The sequence below is a fragment of the Numenius arquata genome, chromosome 15 (genome assembly GCF_964106895.1).
Source record: "Numenius arquata chromosome 15, bNumArq3.hap1.1, whole genome shotgun sequence".
In the NCBI taxonomy this organism is placed as follows: domain Eukaryota; kingdom Metazoa; phylum Chordata; class Aves; order Charadriiformes; family Scolopacidae; genus Numenius; species Numenius arquata.
Genome location: NC_133590.1, coordinates 3166050 through 3193478, shown reverse-complemented (window position 1 = coordinate 3193478; position 27429 = coordinate 3166050). Strand labels below are relative to the sequence as shown.

The 27429-nt window shown below is 46.2% G+C and overlaps 1 protein-coding gene across 2 annotated transcripts in view; it reads right to left on the bottom strand.

Annotated features, from left to right (window-relative positions):
- Positions 1-27429, bottom strand: part of SUFU (SUFU negative regulator of hedgehog signaling) — a 106134-nt gene that overhangs the window by 55476 nt on the left and 23229 nt on the right. For both annotated transcript variants that reach the window (XM_074159050.1, XM_074159051.1), the window contains exon 3: positions 17135-17271. In XM_074159050.1, coding sequence (XP_074015151.1) covers positions 17135-17271 — 137 coding nt within the window. The remainder of the gene's footprint in view (positions 1-17134; positions 17272-27429) is intronic.

Sequence of the window (27429 nt, the reverse complement as noted above, 5' to 3'; positions counted from 1 at the left end):
GATAACAGGGGAGAGTGTAACATTTTCGCTGAAAAACAAATCCTAAAACACTACTGTGCAATAACCTATTTGGTTCTGAGCCTCCTCTGCCTCTTCTGTTTTCCAGGACATTTCTTTCCACCCCTTACACATCTGCGTGTCTGGCTCGCTCCTTCTCCCTGCCCATCTCTACGCGCGTATACAATTTCCATGACTGCAGCCTCCGAGAATTTCTCACGCAGGCTCCCAGCGAGTGACTCCCGTGCCCAGGGCACGCTCCCACCCTCCGTGAGCCGGGGGCCCCCTGTCCTCTCCCTGACTCCGCACAGCCTGCTCCGCCAGCCACCTCCTCCCACGCTTCCTCTCCTCCCCGCAGCTTCATTCAGCTCCTCCATCTCTGCTCCTTACAGCCTTCCCCAGCCCTCGCAGCCGGCTGAGGCAGGAGCCTGCACATCCATGGCGCTTGGCATCCCCTCGGCATAAGCGCTGCCCGGGGCAGGATGCATCTCCCGCCTTACTTTGCTTTTGCAACAACATATTTCCCACCTATCTAGAGATCTATCTGCATGGCTGCCTCCCACGGGGAGGGAAGGCTGGAGGAAGGCACAGCAGCTTGAAAGGACTTACCTGGCATCGCTGAGTACGCTGGAGAAGGAAAACAAACAGAGATGCGAGTCGCTCCTCTGCAGTCCCACAAAACTCTCCTGCTCCTCTACACCTCGTCACTCAGCCCCATCGCCCTGCGCTGCTTTCACCTTCGACGGGCAAGTGGGACAATCTTCTCCTTACCCTCTCCATCCCCCAGCCCAGCAACCCCAAGGGTGCAAGGGGGAAGCACTTGTCAAATCTCGAGGTCCAGACCAGGAAAAAGACCCTTCCAACCCTGTCCAGCCGCGCTGCCACCAGCTTTCTGCATCCTTCACCTGAACAAGACGTGCTTCACAGCTCTCTTTCAAAGGGTACCTATGTCTTCAATAGTTTCAGAAACTGAATAGCCTCAGGATAGGGTGGAGGCCCCGGAGCAAGAAAGGATGTAATACAGCAGGATCTCCTGTCAGATAAGGACTCAGTTCAAAATAGGTATTTAATGACAGTTTATTTATAGATTATGTGGTCTCATGTGGCCAAAGATACTTGCCTTTCATTAAAAAACCCTATCCCATGTTCTGGCACATGAAAGCCAGAATGTTTTACGGTTACCTGAAGGTTTCCCAGCCAGGTGCCACTAGAAGAAAGACTTGTTCCCACAGCATTTAGCAACCTTTGGGTGTCCTCAGCGAGGGAAGAGAACTGGAGCAGGAGAGAAAAACTTCTTCTTGTTGTTGGACATCCTACAAACTTGCACATGTGCAAGTCACCGAGAAGGATGGATGCTTAGAGGAGCACCATAAGTCTGTACAGTCACTTGTAATCTAGATATCTCTCTAAGAGACCTTTCTGTTGAAGAGCTTTCAAGGAGCTTGAAAGGGAAGCAAAGGCACTATCTTCCTCTGAAGTACCCAAAGAAGATGGAAGCAGCTTCTTTTTGTAGCCTTCACAGCCCAGGTGTCTGACAAGACTGTTAGACTGCTCTTGGGTATCCCTTTTAGCAAACATTACTCAAGAACAGGCAAGAAAGGGGAGAGTATGTGAGAAAACACCTACAGAACTATCAGAATCACAGACTTTTAGGGGTTGGAAGGGACCTTCAGAGATCATCTAGTCCAACCCCATGCCAGAGCAGGGTAACCTACAGCAGGCTGGAGAGGATCGCATCCAGGCAGGTTTTGAATGTCTCCAGAGAAGGAGACTCCACCACCTCCCTGGGCAGACTGTTCCAGGGCTCTGCCACCCTCACAGGAAAGAGGTTTTTCCAAATGTTCAAATGGAACTTCCTTCACATCATAATCTCTTCAAGAAAAGAGTTCTAGTTACCCGGAGGTAACAGACAGGAAGGGCAGGGGTCTTTGAGAGCGCACTGTAGCATTTTTCTCAGTGGTTGATTATTTTCTCTTAAATTTTCAGGAATTTAAAGCTTGCACAGGCCAAACTTTTGTTTTACTTTGGCAAAGCAGGAGGCCAAAGGGCAGGAAACAGAGGAACTCTGTATTCACACATATTTGTGTAAAATATTAGTTATGCATTGAGCTCTACCAGCCCACTAGAGTAGCGCAAGGGACTAAGTTTGCGTGTTTCTAAGAGCTGTATTTATGGTTCAAACGTAAAACGGCCAGCCCGTTCACGGAGTACCTTTTGAAGCACCATCCCAAGATGATTCCTTTAAGCTTCTGATTTAAAAAAAAAAAAACCAAACCAGTAGGAGAGTCCACTTTCCACAGGCTCTGGGCTGCCTACAGCCTCTGAATATACTCTCCCGGATTCTCTTCCCCACCAAGAACAAAACGCTCCCCCTGCTGTGCCCATTTGCTGCCTCCCGGCTGAGCAGGCTGCTGCGAAGGAGCTTTGCATCTGAGGCTGTCAGAAGCTGGTCCGTAACGAGCTCCGCGCGCTGCCGCTCTCGCAGGCAGAGCGGGTTAGTAAGAAAGCACAGTTTGAGCACCGCTGGCTGTACAGATCTTCAAGAGAAAGCGTTAAGGAGGCGGATACGGAAGAGCGAACCCAACTTCCAGCTCAGTCCACTCTCCTCTGCGGTTTCATCTAACGTGGGCTTGGTAGTTGTCAAGGGAAAAAAAAAAAACAGTCCTTTTCACAAGGCCACTCGGTACGTGTAACCTTCAAACTCTCCTCTGTGCATTCCAAACAATCGCACAGAGGCAGCGAGAGAGGATGCTCCTGCGACTGCCGAACAATCCCTCTGTGCTGTGCCTTTCAGCTCCTCCATAGGAGGAGGCAACACTATTCTGTGCAGAAGCCTTTAACTATTACAGCGGCTGCTTCCGTTTCCCAGAAAAGGTCGGGTGGGACAAAACCCTCATATATAAGATGCCAAAGGACCTCACATCAGCAGGAGGGGGGGAGTTTTCTGCCTTCCTTTGTCTTGCATTCCTCCTTCAGAAGAGGGGACAGAGCCTTTGTCCGAGGCTGGGCTGACCATGTGCAGCTTCTCCCCGGCTTCCTCACCCAGAAGCCAGAGATGCTCTTCTAAACAGGGACCACTGCTCCCCAGCACGTCAGCTCCTCCTCACCCTCCTGCAGCAGGGAGGATGGAGAAAAGGCTTCCTACAGAGAGCTCGGCTCCCCTCCACTTTGGGCAGAATACATTAGCAAGACCGATCTTGTTGATGTTCTGATCTTAAACTGCGGCCACTCAGGGTGAACACCTGCTAGAGGCCAGCATCCAAGTGTCCCAGGGCACGGGGCCCGCTGGCCCATCCTCCTACCGCTTTGGCCCTTGTGACAGCCTTGCACCGAGATCACAGAATCACAGAATCTTCTTGGTTGGAAGGAACCTTTGAGATTGAGTCCAACCACAAAAAAACCCAAAACAAACCCAAACCAAAAAACCCCCCAAAAAAACCACACAACCACCCACACCCACCCACAAACAGACACAAACCAACAATCTCAGGCACTACAGCATGCCCTCAAGTGCCATGTCTACATGCTTCTTACATACCTCCAGGGATGGGGACTCCACCACCTCCCTGGGCAGGCTGTTCCAGTGCCTGACCACCCTCTCAGTAAAGTCATTCTTCCTAATATCTAATCTAAACCTCCCCTGTCCCAACTTCAGACCATTTCCTCTGCTCCTGTCATTATTCCCTTAGGAGAAGAGGCCAACACCCACCTCTCTACAACCTCCTTTCAGGTAGTTGTAGGGGGCAATGATGTCCCCCCTCAGCCTCGCCTTCTCCAAACTAAACATGCCCAGTTCCCTCAGCCTCTCCTCGTATGACTTGTTCTTCAGACCCCTCACCAGCTTGGTGGCTCTCCTCTGGACACGCTGCAGCAGCTCAATGCCCTTCCTGTAGTGAGGGGTCCAGAACTGAACACAGTACCACACAGCTTCCTCTGGGTCTCCATGCCTGTTTCTTTCCTCCCTCTCCCCCATGCACTATGAAGGCTAAAACAACTTGTGCATTTATAAATGCAACCATATATCAGATTTACAAGCGTTGCTGCTTTGTCCATCCCTGACATTTGGGAGCAGCCTCAGGGCACATGGACTGATGCAAAGCACAGAGAGAAGACGGGTCTTTCTTGCTTTCTTTTTTTTTTTTCCTCTCCTTTTTTTTTTTTCTTTAAATAAACCAACTGAATGAACTGTATTGAACAGCTGAAAAGCAACGAGCCAAGTTCAGTTCCCAGGCAGGAACAGGACAGGAGTTGACAGAATTAAAAGGGACAGCATCAGATGAAATCCAGCCAACTCAAACTGGGCCTAACCCTACTTTATCTAAATTGCAGTAGCAGCTAAAAACAAGCCTCCTCTTTCAGACAGTGCTGAGATCCCTCACTTACTGCCTAGAAATACCACGCAATCAGTAAAGCAGTCCAGGGAAGACAGCTTTCCTTCTATTTTAACAAAGTCTTTTATAAGGAACAAAGACTTTCTGTGCCTCTGCTCCTGGCACAAAGTCTCTCCATGCTTTAGCGTCAACCTACCCTTTGAGGCTGGAGAAGGTCAAAGACCGGTTCTCAGCCGAGAGCTAGAAGCTGGAAGGACAATAGTGGCTTCCATGACAAGGCATAGGAACTACCCAGCCTGACCCAGAGTCCAGACAAACTGCAGGAGACAAAAAAGCCCAAACTCCATGAGGTTGGGGAGGTAGAGAAGAAAAAGCTTTAATTTGTATTACAGAGCTAGCTCACTGACAACATAAGCCATAGACTTTTCCTCTTCCAGTCGCATGAGCATACAGGTATCTTTGGAAACTCCTGGGCTCCCAGTCATGCTTCCTACCCCTGAACTGCAGACTGGGAGGAAGCCTGGAGGAGCCCAGTCCAGGTTCACAGCACCAGTGCTGATGAAGCAAAAGGCAGTATCACACAGCAGTGGTGTCAGTCCCCTCCTCTCAAGTCCTTAAGAAAGCCTCCAGCACTTTCAAACCTGGCCAGAGGGTTGCAGGGGCTTTTCTATCACTGTAGCAAAAGGAATTTTGTGGAGAAGAGATTCTCTAGCGTGGCACAATGTCCTAGGAAGTCCCAAACAAAAGCCAAGGAGATGTTACCCACCAAAACCAGCAAGACCTAAATTACTGCCAGCTTGTCCCATCGGTGGCTAAAAAAGTGACAGCGCTCCAAGGCCAAGGGCAGGACTGAGCCTGGCACTGGGGTGCTGCCAGTATTGCAAAGGGGCAGCACCCTCCCTATTCCGAACAGGAAGAGAAGTAAAGTTAATTTAATCAGCCAAAATCTAAGGTCATGCAACTCCCGTTTTATGCTGCCAGGAAAGAGAAGAGGGGCACACCACCCACGCGGTGGCGTAACAGCACTCATCAGCATTCCTATTCTCAGCTGTGTTTCTGCTCTATGCCCTCAGCTAGGTGACCACCCAGACCTGAAACCACTCTTGACAGACAGGACTCACACAGAGGAAGGACGGGCCACCAGGCGTGTGCTAGTTCACAGCCTGGGAAGCCTCAGCCGGGGCAACGCAAAGTTCCTCTCTAACTTCTTACCTCCCCCTGCGCCTCAGCACCCAGCACTCACCCTCACAAGTGAGGATAAGAGGATTGGACTCTGAAGGTCCCAAAAACTATGGTCATACAAACAGACAAATAATATTAAGCTTTGGAAGCGTGCAGAGAGGAACTGCATTCATTTCATCTAAGGAACCCAAAAGCAGCTCTGCACGCTGACCCACGCACTGGTCTCAGCGTCACCAGTGCCAAGACTTGCCTTCTCCCTCCTTTCCAAGCAGAAGTTTTCTTTCACGGAAGAGCCTGGATGTTGCAGACGGTCAATATTACTCTGCTTATTCCCTGCAGACTCCTGCAAGGGGTTGCCAAGACCATCGTGCCATTAAGAGCAGGTGGTGGAAGTTTACAGTTTTTTTGAGGGGGGGGGGGGGGGGGGGGGGGAAGAAGAGCTAGAATAATGAGCTCTGCTCAATGAGTTCTGCTGGACCAAACGCAGAGCAGTCGCAGAAAAGAAACCAAAACAGATTAGAGAAAAAAAGTTTGATGCCAAAGACTAAACAGTGAGGAGGCTTCTTGAGACTTGCCTGATAGTTGCTCTGTCAGGGAAGCAGATAGGTGTCTAGCTGCCCCCTCTGTCAAGCACACTTGAAGGAATAATATATAAAGCCACTCTGCAACGCTAACGTCTCTCCTCCGAGGGCTCAGATCCCGCAGGTTACAACCGCAGGGACAGGCTGGGGCTGGCATAAGGCAAGCTGCCATCTCCTGTGCTGCAAAAGGAAGGGTTTCCTGCAATGGCACTGCCTGGTGTGACACACACACACAGACAAGCAGAGCTGCTGTAGCAGGACCAGCCTTGTCTGGTGGGATGTTTGGGCAGGGCAGGGTGATCAGACAGTGCCAGGAGGCAAATTTCAAGCCTTGGGCATCCCGAGCAGTAACAGCAACAAGATGGTCTGAGTAAATCCAGTCCCAGCTTCAGCGTTTTCCCTGCACAACCCTGGGACAGTATTTCAAGAGAAGACGCATTTATGTGCCTACAAAATGTCTCCTCTTAGACTCATGCTTTCTGCAGACAGAAGCATTTTCCATGAGGTCTCTGCAGTGTTGTCTGTCTGATGGACAGCTTTGCAGACAGATGCTCCTCTCCGGATTACGAGCGGTGCTGCACAAGCTTTATTTGCGATCTACAGGGGCCGAGTAAAAATGTCTGTGTCCACCTGCAACCAGCACTGTTCTGTGATGCCTACCAGGACAATTCAGGGTGAGGGGAGACCTTCTCGCTCTCTACAACTCCCTGAAAGGAGGCTGTAGCCAGGGGGGGTCGGTCTCTGCTCCCAAGTCACAGGCGATGGGACAAGAGGAAATGGCCTCCAGTTGCGCCAGGGGAGGTTCAGATTGTAGATTAGGAAGAATTTTTCCACGGGGAGGGTTCTTAAGCCTTGGAATGGGCTGCCCAGGGAAGTGGTTGAGGCACCATCCCTGGAGGGATTGAAAAGCCGGGTTGCCATAGTGCTTAGAGACATGGTTTAGTGATGGTTTTTATCCGAGTTAGGTTGATGGTTGGACTAGATGATCTAAAAGGTCTCTTCCAACCCAGAGAATTCTATGATTCTGTGATAATTTACAAGAGCTGCATTTGCTAATTCCCTCCCTAACAACTTCAGAGCCTCCCACCAGCTCCGGAGGAAGCCAGCGACAGGTTGGAGACCGAAGCACGAGCTCGGTATCTGCCTGTCATGCCCGGCACATCAGCCAACCGCTCTGCGCACAAGCAACCCACTTGTTTTATCAGCCAGCACATCGTCTGGTACCAGCCACAGCACGTATATCCCAGCTGGAAGCTCGGGGATGTGACAAGGCTGGCTTTGGAGATGGGGCGGAGGGATGAGAAATATCGGGGAGGTGAGCTCATAGGCGGCGGAATGGGGAGAAGTGGATTTATTGCGGCGGAGCGGGACGTAGAGGGGCTCGTGCACAAAGACGTAAAGGACCAGGCTTGATCCGTGCTGCTGCTCACAGAACAGCTTGTTTTATGGGAAGCATCTAAGAGGAATTAGGCTAAAACCCAACCAATTTCTCATGGACCACTGAATAACTATCAGATGATGAGAGCTTTTGGCCATGACAAACTTGGGTTAAATTGGAACCAGTGACTTCATGTTTCCATACCCCTCTGCAGAATAAAGGCACGCAGCCCGCGCGCTCGGTTGAGTCCCGTTCACCTACGGCGATTTACTGTGCGATGGTTTCAGGGTTTGCGCAGCAGAGTTCACTACGTAACAGGTTCTGTTGAAATTAAATGTTGATTTATACTTCTTTGTGGAGCTAAAAAAACCCAGTTAATCCCCCCCATTTTTAATCTAAAATCCTGGAATACTACAGAGGAGCCAGGGCCAGCTCTACACTGGAAACTGGTCAATATTACAAACAGATGATAGAAAAATATATATATATATATTTTACAGAGCCATAGCAACCAGAAGAGAACAATAAATCAGCCTGGGGTAGAAAAAAAAAAAAAAAAAGGCACAGTCAGGGAAAAAAATATATATGAATTACTGGGAGATTTTATTTGGCTTTAGTCATCCTACTGGGAAGAAATAAACACTGTTTTACAAACAAGTTAGACAAGCCTCATTTGTATTCAAGCAAGCAAGGAGTTTGTTTTGGGTTTGGGTTTTGTTTTTTTTTTGTTCCTTTGTACACACAGAAATTAGCCTGTGTCAAGAATGTCTGAAAACATGTTGGCAAGGAAAGAGTCACTGAGGCTACCCCATGGAAGCTTTCTGGACGCCAGAACATCTGAAGATGGAGCCTAGCGGTTATGCCAGGGCAGCAGGTGACAAGGTATCAGCTGGCTTAATGGCTGCAGGTCCGTGACCCCAGTCAAATCACTTAATCCCACTGAGCCCCATTTTCAGTGTACAAGTTATACTGCCTGTCAAACGCAAAGTGTCGCCGTGGCTCAGACTAAACTAACTCGAATCAGATGAAAACTGCTTGAATAAGAAGAGTGCATCTATACCTGCAGTCCTTGCAACTCCTGTAATCGCCCTGGTTTAAAAAAAACAGGGGAACCTGCAGCACAGACTTGGCATAATGGCCCCAAGTTGGTGCATCGGGCCAAGGAGCAGTGTACGTGCCTCCCCAAAATACAGACAAGCCGCCAGACAATAATTTCCACCTGAATCATAGAATCAATTGTCTGGGTTGGAAAGGACCTTTCAGATCACCTAGTCCAACCATCAACCTAACTCGGATAGAAACCATCACTAAACCATGTCTCTAAGCACTATGGCAACCCGGCTTTTAAATCCCTCCAGGGATGGTGCCTCAACCCCTTCCCTGGGCAGCACATTCCAAGGCTTAAGAACCCTCCCCGTGGAAAAATTCTTCCTAATCTCCAATCTGAACCTCCCCTGGTGCAACTGGAGGCCGTTTCCTCTTGTCCCATCGCCTGTGACTTGGGAGCAGAGACCGACCCCCCCTGGCTACACCCTCCTTTCAGGGAGTTGTAGAGAGCGAGAAGGTCTCCCCTCAGCCTCCTTTTCTCCAGGCTGAACCCCCCCAGCTCCCTCAGCCTCTCCTCATCAGACTTATTCTCCAGAGCCCTCACCAGCTCCGTTGCCCTTCTCTGGACCCACTCCAGCCCCTCAATGTCTTTTTTGTGGTGAGGGGCCCAAAACTGGTCCCAGCCTTTGAGGTGGGTCCTCACCAGTGCCCAGTACAGGGGAACCATCACCTCCTGAGTCCTACTCACCATGCTGTTCCTGATACATACTTTTCTGAAGAAAGTATGACGTGAGAAATAACTAAGGAAGGCTAGACATACCTCATATTCTGGGCTTTTCAGCCTGGCTGCCAAAGGCTCCTGTGGCTGTGCTGCCTTGGGCACTTGCACGCATCCATCAGAACCGTCCTCCCTTCCAGTAACTTTGGGAAATTGGCCGGCGGACTTGAATCATGACAGAGGACAGAAGCTCATCGATACTAAGTTCCTGCAGGTTTCACAGAAATAACTAAAGGACAAGAGAAGATATTTCATATCTTATCTCCCAAAAAGGGAATCCCTCACCATGACAGCGCAGAGGGTGCAGACATGCCAAGAAAGGTGTTTGTGGGGAAAAAAATCCCCAGGGCAATAAATCAGCTGTAGCTAGTTTGGGCATTGTTTTGACACATTGCTATCAACACATATAACTCCTCGTGTACCTACTGGAATTAGTTCTGCCCAATACGCTTTTCAAAAATGTAATAAATTTTCTAAGGAATAATTCATCTAGGTAAGTTTCTCCTGAAGTAATCAACTGAAATCTACATTAAATCTCCACCCACAAATTGCATCTTGCCTGCTTACTTCCTTCGCTTGCAGATTTTCTTACGACTGCGTTGCAGTTCCCAAGACACAAACAGCTTCCTACTACTGACTAGTCAAAGGTTAAATATTAAAATTCACTTTTAAATTAACTGAGACTTCAAAACTCACATTTAAATATATTTTAGTGCACTACTAATCAAGAAACTATGAAAAATATACATTATGTATTAATGGAACCACAGAAAATTATGTTTAGAAGACCTGAAGAGGACACCTAGGCAGTCAAGACACATTTATAATATGAAGGAGACTGTGAAGAATCCTACTCTGCCCCCCCTCAAAGCAACGATCAACTCTTCCTAACAAACATCCATGAAGAATAGTTTGACTTATTCTCAAAGTTATGCGGCAATGCGGAATGTGCAACTATTCCAGTGCTTCACCACACTTATCATCTGAAAGTTTTTCCTAATGACAAACCCTAAGCCTACCTTACAGAAATTTTAGTAGTGATAGGCCTCTCGTATCCCCCGTAGGCACATGAAAAATTTATTACTTTATTCCCTACAGCAACCTTTTGCGTATTTGAAGACTGTTCTCACGTATTCCTTCCATCTTCTCTTCTCTAGACTAAACAAACGTGACTCTTTTGATCATTCCTCCACAGGTCATATTTTCTGGATCTCTGGGTCATTCTTACTGCTCTCCTCCAGGCTCTCTCCAACTGGGATGCATCTGACTAAGTCTTTTGCCCAAAATGAGATAGATACGATGCTCTCCCTTTCCCTTCAGGGTGTTCCCAGCAATGTAGGACACTATCATAGTATCATAGAATGGTCAGAGTTGGAAGGGACCTTAAAGATCATTGAGTTCCAACCCCCTGCCATGGGTAGGGACACCTCCCACCAGGCCAGGTTGCTCAAAGCCCCATCCAGCCTGGCCTTGAACACTTCTATCATATGCAATACACAATGTTTATGTACCAGAATAATTTCACTTCTATCTCTCAGCATGAAGAGCGTGTTGGTTTAGGTATAGCTCAGTGATGACAGTAACTCCCAACTGTTTCCTTCTCCTTTCAGAGCCGCTGTCTTTCCCCAACTGAAAATCATGCATTGGATTATTCCTGTGTAAGCACAGGACCTTGCACTTGTTGCGCTGCCCTGACCTTACTGCACATCGGTGCTTCAGATCGTTTCTGCTATTTTCAAAGGTTGTTTTGAATTCCAGCCCTCTATACCATAGTGCTTTGCTGTGTCTGCAGATTTCATCAGGATACTCTGCATTTCATCATCCTGGTCAACACCAAATTGCATGAGCTCTAGGACAGGTTTTAGAGGAATCCAAACTCTACACATCTTTTGTGGTTGATGACTACACATTGGCAATTACTCAGAGTCTAAATATCCAACCGATATTGCACCCCTCTTTGGTTTTCATCAAGATCGCATTTCCTCACCTCGCTCACGTACTTGTTGGCAGGGACAATGTCAAAAGTCTCACTAGAACCAAGGTAACCAACATTCACCGCTTCAAATCCATACTGGAACATCCATTATTCCCTGGATACCTTCTAGATATTTTATTTTTCCTAGCAGTTTCTTAAGACCTGAAGTCTGATTGACCAATTAGAAACCTCAGGATTTTTCATTTTTGGAGTTTTCTTTGTTGTTTGGTTGGGGTTTTTTTGGTTTTTTGTTTTTTTTTTTCGGGTGAGGGACTGAAGAACAACATTTGCCATTTTATAGCCTCCTGTAACGCTACCTGTCCCCCCACTGCAATGGCAGGGGCTCAGACTTCTCAAGCCGGTGTGTTCTGGGGTGAATGTTACTAATGTCAGTAAACTGAAAAACCTCTAACTAATTCATGGATGTCATCTTAATACTTCTGAAGCTAGTTTCACTAGCTGGTTCCCCACTACAATTTATGCATCGTGGAAAATACAACCATGACATATGCTATACCATTATCTTTAGGCTCTATGCATGACGAGTTTTCCCTGAATATTTCTCCAAACCTGTACCCTACAGCTCCAGCTGTTTTCTTTCAGGCCAAGAAACACTGAAGCAGCAAAACCTCATATACACGACACTTTGGTTTCCACGCTATTCCATCAGTATATTGCCCGTACGATGTATATCAGGTAGGCCCTTGAAAACAACCTAACTCTACCTTAGAGAGAAAAAAAATGCAGATTTTAATTTCAGGAAAACACAAACCATGGCCCCTCTATACTGATCAAACATCGTGATATTGCAGTACTTAAAGAGTTAACAATTGGAAAAAGCTCTGGATAAGCTTTCTCTAGGAAGAGTATTTCTTCCTATTCCTTTGAATTGAAGTATAAATTTGTTCTCCCATGAAATATTCCCAGTATACCCACAACCATGACAAGCTAAGGTCACTGAATTGTGCAAAGTTTCATTTTCAAGGTTTGCAGGTTTGGTGTTGGGTTGTTTTTTTTTAACTAAAAATAACAGAGTTGGAATTTGTGGTCATGGTCAAACAGTGACAAAATGAAGAACAGATAAAGCCACAAATAACATTTTTTGAGATTTGCAAGCTCGGTTTTGTTGAAGGAGGGGAAGTAGTGCCATTTAATCAAAAGCACAAAGCACCAAGTGTTTGTTACAGTGAACAGAGAAGCCAAGGCTCAAAGAGGTCTGAAATTCAATGCAGAAGAGAAGACTGCTTTTCTAAAGCACAGCCCCGGCGCAGGAGAAATGGGAACAAAGGAACGCAGCATTCATTTGCTTAGAAGTATTTGTTTCAAAAAAAATACATCACTTGCAATGAGACATCCTTTGCAACTGCAATAGTCAATAATAATATTTAGGGTAATATTTAGAATAATAATATTTAGCAGTAGCTTATAGATGAGCCTTCAACTTGGTCATCACCATCTGAAAACGCTCAGGCTCAGCAGGAGTATAACTCCACCTTAGTCTCCCCCAACTTCAACTGGACCCAGCACATCTGTGATAACCAAAAAGTCGGCTTGTTATTCAAGAGATAAGAATTTAGCTCTTAGCATAGCTTTCAAAGTAAACAGTCTTTTGACATGTGAAAGTGCTTGGAGCCTATCCAAAAAGTTCCTGCCAGCTTTATGGTTTTTTTTTCATGCTTGCTCAGAGTGGATTCATAAGCATTACTTAAGTTGTTTCAGTTCATCAAATGTTTTTAAGGCTATTTTGGAGTATTAAAGAGACTCCATAGATATTAATTTTTTTTAAACAACTGAAGAGGACAGCATTGACAGTACGTACACCACAGTCAAACAACACTTACCATTGTTGCATTTGACAAATCAACGCCTATAAATACTTCAAGGGTGGGTGTCAGGAGGATGGGGCCAGTCTTTTTTCAGTGGTGCTCAGGGACAGGACAAGAGGGAACAGGCACAAACTTGAACATAAGAAGTTCCATCTAAACATGAGGAGGAACTTCTTCACTTTGAGGGTGGCAGAGCCCTGGAAGAGGCTGCCCAGGGAGGTGGTGGAGTCTCCTTCTCTGGAGACATTCAAACCCCACCTGGACACGTTCCTGTGCAACCTGCTCTGGGTGGCCCTGCTTTGGCAGGGGGTTGGACTAGATGATCTCCAGAGGTCCCTTCCAACCCCATATCATTCTGTGATTCTGTGAAATGCTCCAAGTGGCAGAGTCAGAAAGAACTTGAGCAAAAAGAAACCCTTCATCATGTCAAAAACCATGCTGTCATGCCACAGCCTGCCTAATGCCCAACGTGATTCAGAAGAACCACCCCTTCCAATACTTCACAGTTTTAAAGTTTTAACATCTGACCAGAGAAGTCCTGGAAAAGACCAAGGAAGAAAAAACAATGGCAGAAGCTCACTTGGCTTTGCAGAGTGAGCACATCAGACTAGGGGAAATCCCGTTAGGCAGAAAAAGAACCCCAAAGCACTACTGAGCACTGGGTGCCTCATTACCCAGCGGTGATGAAAGGGTGGACATGGGAATTGCTCTCAAGACTGCCAGCCTGAGAGGGGGAAAAGCAAAACAGGACATGTCAGATGTAGCAGAAGGACTGGGGACTCTGCAGAGCAATGGAGTGAGCAAGCTCACACTAAAATAGAAAATGACTGCATCTAGCTATGGTCAACTGGTGTTACCCTGAGAGACCGCGATAGAGCGTGCCCGTGATAGAGTCTTGAATGCATCATCTTGTCAGGATTAACCAGATGTCTATGAATAGCCGTAAGATTTTAGCCTGAGAAAGTTCTTATTCAAAAGAGACAAGTGTCAAACAAATTTGTACTAAAATAAAACTAGAGTTGATCGCTTGCCGCAAGAGCAAACAGTTTCCTTTTGTACAGGGCAAGGAACGGTTGGTAATACCCGATGACAGCACAGCTGCTGAAGGGCATGAAGCTGGATGGAAAAAAACCAAAAATCCAACTCTTCTGTGATATTTTAAGGGGCCTCTGGAGGTCTCTTGTCCAGCCTCCTATTTGAAGTGGAGCCATCAACAATGCTAAATCAGGACCATCGTAGCTTTGTTGAGCTATGGTCCTGAACCTTTTCAGGAACTGCTCCCTGTCCTTTGCCACCCTCCTCGTGAGCAAGTTTTTCCTGAAGCCCTTCCAGAACCTCCCATCCTACAATTCAGAACTGTAGCCCTTTTTTGTATTATCTAGGGCTTGACACCACAGTCTTGTAACTACCCTTCCTACAGCTGTAGGCTCCTAGTAGATCACCATGCACCTTCTCTTCACCGGCTAAACCAGCCCTGCTCCCTCCAGCTCTCCTCAGAGTCCAAGTGCTCTAGGACCCTGACCACCCCAGACTCTCTCCAATTTTTCAGCACCTCTTAAACTGGAAGGCCCAAAACAGGACACATTTTAAGTGAGTGGCTCAGTGCCATGGCAAAGAGATAATTACTTCCCTCAATCTGCTGCTCGTGCTCTTCCCTGTACTCCTGTACTGGGCACTGGTGAGGCCCCACCTCGAGGGCTGGGTCCAGTTTTGGGCACCTCACCACAAAAAAGACATTGAGGGGCTGGAGCGGGTCCAGAGAAGGGCAACGGAGCTGGTGAGGGCTCTGGAGAATAAGTCTGATGAGGAGAGGCTGAGGGAGCTGGGGGGGTTCAGCCTGGAGAAAAGGAGGCTGAGGGGAGACCTTCTCGCTCTCTACAACTCCCTGAAAGGAGGCTGTAGCCAGGGGGGGTCGGTCTCTGCTCCCAAGTCACAGGCGATAGGACAAGAGGAAACGGCCTCCAGTTGCACCAGGGGAAGTTCAGATTGGAGATTAGGAACAATTTTTCCACTGAAAGGGTTCTTAAGCCTTGGAATGGGCTGCCCAGGGAAGTGGTTGAGGCACCATCCCTGAAGGGATTGAAAAGACGGGTTGCCATAGTGCTTAGAGACATGGGTTAGTGATGGTTTTTATCAGGGTTAGGTTGATGGTTGGACTAGATGATCTGAAAGGTCCCTTCCAACCCAGACAATTCTATGATTCTTTGATTCTGAAGGTAACCCAGCATGTGGTTTGCCTACTGCACGATGAGCGTAATGTTGGCTCATACTCAATTTCACATTCAAAGAAAGAAGTCAATTTATGATTCATACACTGGATTTTTTAATAACATGAATTGAGAGCTAAACACCCAAAGGCTAGAAGACATTAACAGATTCTTGAGCAGTGCCTTTAAAGAGTCACGCTGGGTGGAAAGTCGAAACCAGCATGGATAAACAGAAGATAATACTGTAGGGCCCTTAGAAGTTCAAGTCAGGCTGATATGCATGGGCACAACCACTCTTTCCAGTCTAAAAACACATCACTGGCTTTGAGGTCAGAACGATAAGACTGCATTAGTGCGGGAAACCAAACAAGGAAAGACTCTGCCTTGAGTGCCAGCTTAGCCACTGAAAAGTTTGTCTTAAAGTACCCGACCTAACCCTGTTTCACTGTGCAGACCTCCTCTCACCCATGACAAGGGTGAGACAAACAAGCAACTGCTATAGACAGCCAATACATAGGAAATGTGAGTAGGAATTCATCACTGCGTGGTCGGTACCAAAAAGCCGTACTGTACAATACAATTTAGGCAGAACAGGAACCTCAAACAATGGCAAAAGTGATGATAGTCATGTGGATTTAGACACTTAAGAGTAGGAAAAATCAAGACAGAAAGGTGAGCCCAAATTTGGATGGCAACTGGGGAAGATCGCTACACAGCAAAGGTTACCAAAAAAAATGCTCGTGTCATTTTAAACTGCAACAAGAGACACTCCCAATACGACGGCAAGCAATAATCTGTGCTGGCATTGGTCTCTTTCGGTCGATATTTAGACAAAATAAGAGCCATAACCCATAAGAGTTGCCACGGCCTCAGAGATTTGTCACAGGACTGCAGAGCAATCCTGTTTTCATCTAGACCTTTCCCCTTTGAGAGTCAGCCAGCTGACTGAAAACCAGCAATAGAATCACAAGTTACTGAGCAATTTATTAACTAGTAGAGCAAGTACCAAATGTTTCAAATTCAATAATCATTGATTTAGAAGGTACTTTACCTACAAAGGACCTCAAAGTAGCTTAAAAAATGTTCTTCAAATATTTTCATTCAGATCTTGTGATGCTGGGGAGTGCCTTTCAAAGCATGTTATGTATTCAACCATTCCACGGTTCTTCACGTGCTCACACTACAAACTAATCTTCAATCTACCGGTATAAATGAAATCCAGAAAGCGTAGGGCAAGAAGACATTTTGAAGGCACTCTGGTTCCCAGTTTTCTGGCAAGTCTCCATCTGAATTAATGATTCCCAATTGTTAATTCCTTAGCTCTCCCAGCCTTGGCATCCCTTATGACTTCTACAGTTTCCCATCTCAGCAACTCCTTGTTTACGTACGTCGCTGCTGCTCACCCCAGAGACGACAGGAAGAGATTTGCTTGTGAAGGAACTGCAACTTTTTTGTGAGTTATAGCCCTTCTGCTGAGAAGTGAGACCTTAACAGATGGCTGCTCCTCAGCCATTTCAGGATAAGAAAATGATGTTGTCTTACCACGAGCAGGCAAAACCAACAACAGAGGAAACCAAGAAAGAGCCACCGGGCAGAATTCCTATGGTTCCTAACTGTTCTGTATCTTCAGCTTTTCAATACTAAGGATTTGTAGTTACCTGAGCAGCAGTTGGGTTTTGTCCCCAGCAAGCTGGGGTGATGGAAGGAACGTGCTCTTTTGGGTTCCCACACAAAGATAACCCCCAAGATGTGACCGAGTGCTGACAAGACAAGTGTCACACTGTGTAACAGAGAGCAGGAAAAGTGAGACAGCGTATTTAACCCTGCAGTACCTGACTGGAAGACGTATCTGGCTAAGCCTTGCATTAACTCTGCTGGCCAGGTGGGTGGTGCCGACTCCCCCGTTTCTCTCTTGAGTCGAAACGTCAGCTCAAATCCAAAACCACTTGGTCCATCTGATCCCGTAAACCTGGAGGGAATGAAAAATAAGATGTCACGACAGAAGTCTCGTAACCAGAGCAAGCTTCAAGCTTAGGACCATGGAAAAGGATTAACGTTCTCCTCATAGAAAATATAAGTTTAGAAATTCTCTTATTTCAGTCTACTCTAGCTCAAATGACATAACATCTTTAGGTTAGCTGATGTAATACAATTTCAGCGATAACTATCCTAGTAGTGTTTTCAGTCAGAATAATGCAGGCTTGGAACCACAACTTCTTTTCTTGAACCGGTGGGATTTTCAGCAACCCGAATTTGTTTTTAAAACATCATTGTAAGTTTTGCACTGATGGCTAATTGGGGACACCACAGAGAGTGCATAACAGAAAACAATGTTATTCCACTCTTGTGAATTCAAATTTCCATACCTTGAGAAGTGGGATGGAACTAAAGTACTGGGTAGCAGGTTTCTGGGTTGAAACAGTTGAATATTTTGATGTACAGCACACAATTTCCGCATTGTGGACAGTCAGCAGGGGACAGGGAAACAAGGAGATGCAGACACAGAAAGTTAATAACCCCTCACACCATGCACTAATTCTTATTTTGCTCCAGTGCATCCCTGCACACGTTATCCTTGTATATCTAGGAGGATAACAGTGGAAAAGCATTGAATTACTGTTCAAGAAGCAGCAGTTTGGCCATTTCCCCATTTGACAGAGACGGGTGCCAATTTGTTTGGTTTGGTCAGACAGAGATACCCAGATACCCAGGAGAACAGTCCTAAACAATGCATCAAGGCTCGAACAAAAAGGAGTAAATAAAGGTTACCCCATACTACTCTTTGCTTCAACAAAACTGGTCCTCAAGAATCCTTTTTATTTACACATACCAAAAAGTTCCTGTTCCAAGTCCCCAACAGTTGAAAACACCACATTTGCCCGTGGAAAAAGAGAAACCCCATGGACAAATACACAAGCTCGCAAACTTGAAAGCAAGTTGGAGACATCCATGTCCTTTTTATCCCTCGCTCGTTTGCTGTGGCTGTTCCACGAAAGCAGAGGAAAGAAAGGGGGATTTACACTGAGCATAAAGACACGTCACCGAAGCTTTCATAAACCATTATCATTCTGCAAGGGCAAATCTCCAACACCTGCAGCCACTGGCAAATTCTCTGGAGAAACTTTGCAAACGTCTTGGATGCTGGTGCCTTCTGGCACATCTAAAAGGTTTGAAAAACACAGCTCACCAGCGGTTCCGTCACCAGCTCCAAGTGTTGGATGGATTGTTCCAATAGTAAGGACTCTGGTTTGAAGGAAAAATGCTTTAGAGTGACCCCGCCCAATGACATGTTAAAACTGATGAAATTTAAGCATCAATGCAACTCCTTCATCATGCACTGTAACTTTGAGGATTTTTCAAGGAAAGTTTGATTGTGGTAGACTTTCAAGTGTTCTAACAAAAGTAGTTAAGAAACATACCCAAAGATAGAACTAAACTATGGGACAGCCTGAAGAGATAACAACAGCTGTGACTGAAAACAAAGCGAGCAGGTATTGGAAGTCATTCAGACACCTACAATAAAGGGGAGTAAACACTATAAGAAATATTGGACCTGTTGGAGTGGGTCCAGCAGAGGGCCACAAAAATGATCAGAGGGCTGGAGCACCTCCCCTATGAAGACAGGCTGAGAGAGCTGGGGGTGTTCAGCCTGGAGAAGAGAAGGCTCCGGGGAGACCTTATAACGGCCTTCCAGTACCTGAAGGGGCTACAGGAGAGATGGGGAGGGACTCTTGATCAGGGAGTGGAGCCATAGGACGAGGGGTAATGGTTTTACATTGAAAGAGAGAAGATTTAGATTAGATACTAGAAAGAAATTCTTTGCTGTGAGGGTGGTGAGACCCTGGAACAGGTTGCCCAGAGAAGCTGTGGCTGCCCCATCCCTGGAGGGGTTCAAGGCCAGGCTGGATGGGGCTTTGAGCAACCTGGTCTGGTGGGAGGTGTCCCTGCCCAGGGCAGGGGGTTGGAACTCGATGATCTTTAAGGTCCCTTCCAACTCTGACCATTCTATGACTCTATAAATAAAGACTGGTTTTCGTTAGTATAAAAATATACAAGCACGTCTATTTCTGTTTCCTTCCATGTTAACCTCAACAAAGAATTTGAGAATCATATACCACCGAAGCAAATTCCTTACGAACAGAGCAGATAATGCGTTTCAGAATGGTCAACTGGTACATATAAAACTCTTTTAGGAAAGAAGCGTACCCTTAAGCAACAAGTCAAATAATTACATTTGGTTCTTAAACAAAGCAAGAGCTTACTGAGTAACCAGCCAGGCAGGGAGTGGAATCTGGATGTGAAGCAAAACCCGTGCTCCGCAATCATGCGTGCAGGTCCACCAAAAAGATGGGTACAGGATGGCGACAGCCTCACAAATGTAAAGTTGTACTTTGTACAGTCAGCAACCGTGCAGTGTTTTATTAGTTTCACGTATCAGTTAGCAAAGGGAAAAGAGAAATATTTCTTAAAGGGAGAAACAAAAACGCTTCAAAGTGGGTAGTTTTCAAGGACTGACTCCAGGAAAAAGCATATACCAGAAACCGAAACGCATTATGAATGAGTCAATTTTAAGAAGGATCAAAGTTAACAAAAAAAGCCTTCAAGCTGATCTTTCACAGTTAAAATTTTTGGAAAGTAAGATGGCTCCCTATTGAATTTCCTCCTTTCAAGGCACGTTCTGAAACAACACAGCTTTACTTCTAATATGCATCGAGCTGGAGTTTAGTGGGGTTTGGGTTTTTTTTGAACTCCATAGACCTCTCTGCTTCCCAGAAAGAACTGTTTAAAAGAAGACCACACGTGCTTCACATTGATCCATATGCGAGTTACTCAATAACAGAAGTGTTCAGGTGAGCATCCATCAAATTTAAAGCAAGATGAGCGTTGAGGAGAACATTGCTGGTCAGCAACATCACCAGCTGCAAAGCAGCAAAACCGAGAGGCAATGACACTTATATGATTTTTTTGTATGGTAATGAAAGAGACTCTACAACAGAGAACTACCAATAGAAAAGAAATAGAATAAAATACAAGGAAACGAGCAGTAAGTTACTTCCCTTCTAAGAGTAAAAAAAAAAATCCCTGAAGAATAAAAATACACTGTATGCAGCAGCATGCAATGCTTATAATTCTCAAGTGCTTAAATTAACAATTAAATCTCAGAAAAATTCCATTTACATGGAAGGTATTTATACTTAAAGATTAGACTTAAAATGTTTTTGAATAGCTAATGGCCACAGGTTGCTGAAAATACACTTGCTTTGCTCCAGTGAAATTTTAAATACATGCAACTCACCTGTTTTGTGCAGCTGTTCCGAGGTAACAGTCCATAAAGTAAAAGACTTTGATCTGTTTAATTTTAGGTTAGTAATTTGTTTTTGAGGAAATTGTGACACATGTGGCTTTAAAAGCTTGCAATTATTTTAGAAATCCTTTATGTTTAATTCAGGTAAGTCTTTCATAGGATGAAATATTAATGTTCAGAATGTAATTAGGACAGTCATTTTCAGTTAGCACTTTTGCCAAAGCTTTTGCTTTTATTCTTCAAAAAAAGTTTTGTATTTGAAAGTAAGTTGAATGTAGTTTCAAGAGCTGCCATAGAATTTCTCTCAATGAACAATGGACCATAACCCAGGACCAGAGCTCCTGGCCAAGGTTCGGAGGATGTACATGAGAACGGAGATGGACGTGACCTTCAGGAGCTAAATAAACCTCTAACCCTGCCACCCGCCTCTGACCCTCAATCTAAGGAAAATCACAGAGAAGAATCCAGCAGCCAAGTTACAGCAGTTTGGCTTCTCTTATAGAAGTCCTTTTCACCAGGGAGTGAGTGCTTACACCAGCCTTGACTCCAAAAATTGTGAGGATAAGGATGCATCAGGCCACTGGCAGAGAGGCAAGTAGCAGCGACAGCCAACAAATGCATGGGACATGAACTTGCCTGGTGAGAAGCCCAGGAGCTCCAGATACATGTGCCATATGAATCGAAGACCAAGCAAATGGCTTTTCATCCCCCACAAGGATAAGGAGACTCTTCCCTTATATCATGCTCATTCCCCCAAATAGCTCTTGTCCATTTTTGTTCAAGACCTTACCAAGACGACAAAAGATATTGTCACCAAGAAACCCATCCAGCATCGAGGAGTTAATGAAGTGAGATTCCCCATAAACAAGTTAATTTATACCAAGATGTTCCATGACTTCCATGTGGAAACAATGGATTCCTAGGGCAGCCTCCTCCTTCTAGGGTACGTCCCCACTGCTTGCAGGTTATCTAAGGAGGCTGCTGAGAAACTGGACAAAAAAGAATCATACCTTACAGGAGTGTAGATCTTCAAACTCACGCTCCTTCTCACAAGTTCACAATTTTCACCAAGCTCCAGAAAACTTCCAGAAAAGTCACAGAATCATAGAATGATATGGGGTTGGATGGGACCTCTGGAAATTATCTGGTCCAAACCCCCGGCCAAAGCAGGGCCACCCAGAGCAGGTTGCACAGGAACATGTCCAGGCGGGGTTTGAATGTCTCCAGAGAAGGAGACTCCACCACCTCTCTGGGCAGCCTCTTCCAGGGCTCTGCCACCCTCACATGAAAGAAGTTCCTCCTCATGTTTAGGTGGAACTTCTCATGTTCAAGTTTGTGCCCGTTCCCTCTTGTCCTGTCCCTGGGCACCACTGAAAAAAGACTGGCCCCATCCTCCTGACACCCACCCTTGAAGTATTTATAGGTGTTGATCAGATCCCCCCTCAGTCTGCTCTTCTCCAGACTAAAAAGACCCAAGTCCCTCAGCCTTTCCTCCAGGCCCCTCATCATCTTTGTGGTCCTCTGCTGTACCCTCTCCAGCAGTTCCCTGTCCTGCAACTGGGGAGCCCAGAACTGGACCCAGTGCTCCAGATGGGGCCTCCCCAGGGCAGAGCAGAGGGGGAGGATGACCTCCCTCAACCTGCTGGTCACACTCTTCTTGATGCATCCCAGGATGCCATTGGCCTTATTGGCCTCGAGGGCCCATTCCTGGCTCACGGTCATCCTGTTGCCCACCAGGACTCCCAGGTCTTTCAAAAGTCCCAGGACTTTTGAAGTCAACCACCTGCAGCCAGCCATTGCCAACCAACAAAATAAATAAATAAAAAAAAAAATAGTTGTAAAAGAGACAGACCGAACAAGCTGGGTGGAGGGGTGAGGATAACCCACAGATGGAAGAGGTCCTATTAAAGCACACGGAAGCCAGGTTTGCTCATAACCTGGCTTTTTTTGCTCATCAACCTCCCAAGTTCTCTGCTACCTGCACCTGTACTAACCTGCTCCCTCCCTTCCAAGCAGGCAGCAAAGCATCCGGAGCAGGTCAGCCCGACCCCGGCTCCTGTGTCAACCGTGGAGGTAACACATTTTTATTACACGCTTTTTGTTCTACAGAAGCAAGATTCTGGTACTATTTGGGGTTGGTTTCTCAGTGAATAAGGGAGGTGGGCACTGGGGCGATACTATTGTGGTAGTTTTTTTTAGTTGTGGTTTGGTTGTTTGTTTTGTTGTTTTTTTTTGTTTTGGTTTTGGTTTTTGTGTGTTTGCTTTTTGTTGTTTTTTTTGTTTGTTTGTTTGTTTTTTAAACCAGAAGGTGACCAATTTGGACTACAGCCAATTTAGAACAAAGGCCTTGGAGCTCTAAAGTGCTTTGCAGATCATTTCTCTGGCAAAACAACTACAATGCCACAGTCCAAAAGCGTCTCAGCTTTACAGTAAAATGACAACCTAAGGAGGAGTGTGTGCAGGAAGGAAACCTCAAAATTAGTATTTCGCATCTGTGCGTGGCCCCAGGTACATAAACTGAAAGCTGCAACACAGCACTAAGTTTCTGTACTAACAGATCTGAATACTTCACATAGCTTGGTTTATGCCTTGTTCTGCTGAACCCTGCACTTTCATGGAATCATAGAATTGTCTGGGTTGGAAGGGACCTTTCAGATCATCTAGTCCAACCATCAACCTAACGCTGATAAAAACCATCACTAAACCATGTCTCTAAGCACTATGGCAACCCGTCTTTTCAATCCCTCCAGGGATGGTGCCTCAACCACTTCCCTGGGCAGCACATTCCAAGGCTTAAGAACCCTCCCCGTGGAAAAATTCTTCCTAATATCCCATCTGAACCTCCCCTGGTGCAACTTGAGGCCATTTCCTCTTGTCCCATCGCCTGTGACTTGGGAGCAGAGACCGACCCCCCCTGGCTACAGCCTCCTTTCAGGGAGTTGTAGAGAGCGAGAAGGTCTCCCCTCAGCCTCCTTTTCTCCAGGCTGAACCCCCCCAGCTCCCTCAGCCTCTCCTCATCAGACTTATTCTCCAGACCCCTCACCAGCTCCGTTGCCCTTCTCTGGACCCGCTCCAGCCCCTCAATGTCTTTTTTGTGGTGAGGGGCCCAAAACTGGTCCCAGCCCTCGAGGTGGGGCCTCACCAGTGCCCAGTACAGGGGGACCATCACCTCCCGAGTCCTACTCTTAAATGCCCTTAAGAAGGCAGGACAAAGAAAAATTATTCCCTGTTTTGCCCAAACACTATAAAAGTTCCTAACTCTAAAGAGACAGTATGGATTGCATCGTGCCTGCCGCTGCTTTGCCCCCTCCAACACAAGGGCACATCGCTTTTATAGCCAACCCCACGGCCAAGCAGCCGGCTAAGTTTTCACAAAAAACAAACATCGATGGGGAAATTCTTGGCTCGGTGCATGCCCGCTGGCACACATCAGATAGCTCTATATTATGACTACAGCAGTAATGGAAGGCTCTGCTATCTGCCAAGGCAAATCCAACCCTACATTTAATATTAAAACCTTATTTTGTCACATGAACAAAAATAAACCTTTGGAAAGCCAAGGTCATATATTACATGCCATTCTTCGGGTTAAAACTCCCTTTATCTGTTCAGCAAATCGGCTCAGCGGCACAGAGCACATTGCAGCACCGCGCGTACGCTGAAGGAGCCTGGCTCGTTCCTTTAATGAGGTAAGAGTTTCACTGATCATGATATTTAGTTCCAGCAAAAGAATCCAAAGAAATAGAGGCCCCTTTATTTACAGAGCCGTGCGGCCGGGCCCCCCGAGCCCCCCGCCACCCCGGGCTCTGCCAGCCCTCTCCCGAAGCCACACACAGAGAACTGAAAAGCTGCTCCCCTCCGCAGCAGAGGACCCAGGGAGGTGGGTTTTTTGTGGGTTTTTTTTTGGTTTGTTTTTTTCACATCAAATAATAACCCAGCTTAAGAGGATCAAAAGCCAAAACTAGCCCTTTGCTTTAAAAGCAGCTCTGAAAACGGGAGGCTTTTCAGTTTAAATCAAAGCTATTTGCCAAACCATTTTCATTCTCGCTTTTGCAAGGAACAAGAGGAGGTTTACTTCACTGCAGTGCAAAATGGCTGTATTTCTGAAATTCTGCTTTGGAAAGCTCTGGACAAAGAGCAGAGTGTCCTAGGTGTTTATTTTTTGAGAGTTTAAGAGTACGTGTATATAAACATATTAGGTGAACCAATCCCTGAAAATGGGAGTTTGCGCAGAGAAACGCTGGCCCTTCACTAGGATTATTTCAGCCAGGGAACAACAAGAAAGCTCTTTCAGGGTGTTTGGGGATGGGTAGGGACTGCACTTCCAGAAGTCACTGCTCCGTTCCCAGTAGCTCCAGGGAGATAAACCAGGTCCCTTCTGGGAAGCCAGGGCAGGCTCATAGCACTCTGCACTGACTGCTCCCAGCTTCAGTTTCCAGTTCCACCACCACTACTTTTGGGAAGCCACTTCAGATGCCTTTTGCTTCAACTCTCTAATTGCATTTCCCCACGTTTTCTACAAAGACAATGGTTCCTGCTCTGCCACCGTTTTGAAGGCTGCAGAAATAGAGCATCACTTCATTTCTAAGCCTGGCATCAGGAGGAGCTGCTGTTATTTCCATCAGAAAGAAGTTTTAATTCTACAACCACCACCCCTCAAAAAAACAAATAAACAAACAAAACCAACCATAAACCCACCACAGCGATGGTCAAACCATCGCTTTCAGTGCTCCAGATCAGCCTATCGGGACATATTAGAAGTCTGAGAAGGTGGTGAAACCAAGCTGATGAGCAGTGCCCACCACCCTGCTTAACCAGACCAAAGTACTTCAAGGCCCAGCTCTCACTATTGTTTTATGACTGCACAGCCAGTAACCGTCCCAGAAGAGCTCTCTATTAACTACCAACGATACTACTGTTAGCAACACAGAGGACTGGGGTAACCAAAAGCATCAAGGTACTCAATGACTGACTTCGCAGGTCCTCCCTGAGCAAAATCAAGACATACACTATTTCCCTTTCACTGCTCACATCTGCTTACAAACAAGTAAAGTAACACAAAGGGTGATCTCCTGTCTAAAACCCAAGGAGAAGCCTTCAACTGGCTGTTACAGCCACTGAGTTGAACACCTTAGCGTCTCCACCTCCCAGGAAGGGCATCGGGCAAGAGCTGATGAGCCCCAAACAAGATTATGCAAAGAGTCGGTCTCCTGAATTCAAGCTCCAGGTGAATTACACAACAACAAAAATGATCCAAAGGATGGAGCACCTCCCCTATGAAGACAGGCTGAGAGAGCTGGGGTTGTTCAGCCTGGAGAAGAGAAGGCTCCGGGGAGACCTTATAACGGCCTTCCAGTACCTGAAGGGGCTACAGGAGAGATGGGGAGGGACTCTTTATCAGGTAGTGGAGCAATAGGACGAGGGGTAATGGTTTTACATTGAAAGAGGGGAGATTTAGGTTAGATACTGGAAAGAAATTCTTTCCTGTGAGGGTGGTGAGACCCTGGAACTGGTTGCCCAGAGAAGCTGTGGATGCCCCATCCCTGGAGGGGTTCAAGGCCAGGCTGGATGGGGCTTTGAGCAACCTGGTCTGGTGGGAGGTGTCCCTGCCCAGGGCAGGGGGGTTGGAACTGGATGACCTTTAAGGTCCCTTCCAACTCTAACCATTCTGTGATTCTATGACTCTCAGATTCCAGAGGAAGTAAAAAAACAAGAAAAAAACCCAAAAAAGAAGGTACCCTACCTAGTGCTTCCAGGATCTTGCCTAACAGGAAATGGTTGGTTTTAGTGCAGCTGTCAAACAATATAAAAGTCTCATCTGAGAGCCCTGACACCATGCTGGGATGCTCCTGCAAAGCAATTTCATAAGAAAATAGGCATATCACCCCCCATACATGAAAGGCTTAAAAAGTACCCCAAAAAGTTCTTTTGGTGAAGACCCACCTGCTTACTAAGATACTCTCCTGGATTGTCTCCTGGCATTGAAAAAACCACGAATTTTAAAAAAAAGAACCAACCACATAAACACATCTGAGAGAAGCAGGGGGTGGTTATCTGGACGTCAGATGGTTATCTCTTCAGAGAGCTTGACAGGAAATTCCACAAGCTCTCACAACTCCAACCTGTGAGCAGGGTCTTACTGGACTCCTTTCTAGCTTAATTTAAGAAAAAGCTTCCTGCATAAGCAGGGCAAATACAAATGCAAGAAGAACACATGCTCAAAGGTTTCTGTTCATGTAAAATCAAGGTGAGAAAGCAAGTGACACATGGTGCTGGAGACGTCAGTCTACGGCTACGCCAAAGCTGTTGCCTAGAGCTTGCATATCAAATGTGTAAGCCATCAACCAAATGGAAAACCTTTCTAGAAACAGCAACTGAAATTGTTTTTAGAGAATTATTCCAACATCTAAATCCAAACAGATGCAGAGGCACTCGCTCTGCAGTTATTTGGAGGCAGATTTCTCAGCTTTCCGAAATACTCATGTAGGATCAGCTTAGACAACTTACATTGAGATAAGTCTGAGTAAACTTTGTGAATTGATTTGTGCTGGCCAGTCTGAAAACAGAACCGTGCTTCACTGAGCTACCGTTCAGCGAGTGAAGGGCTGTTACGGGGCAGAGAGAGAAGAGAAGACTTCAGTTTAGGTTTCACTCACACATACACAACACTGATTTCATACGTTTTCATAGAATTGTCTGGGTTGGAAGGGACCTTTCAGATCATCTAGTCCAACCATCAACCTAACCCCTGATAAAAACCATCACTAAACCATGTCTCTAAGCACTATGGCAACCCGGCTTTTCAATCCCTCCAGGGATGGT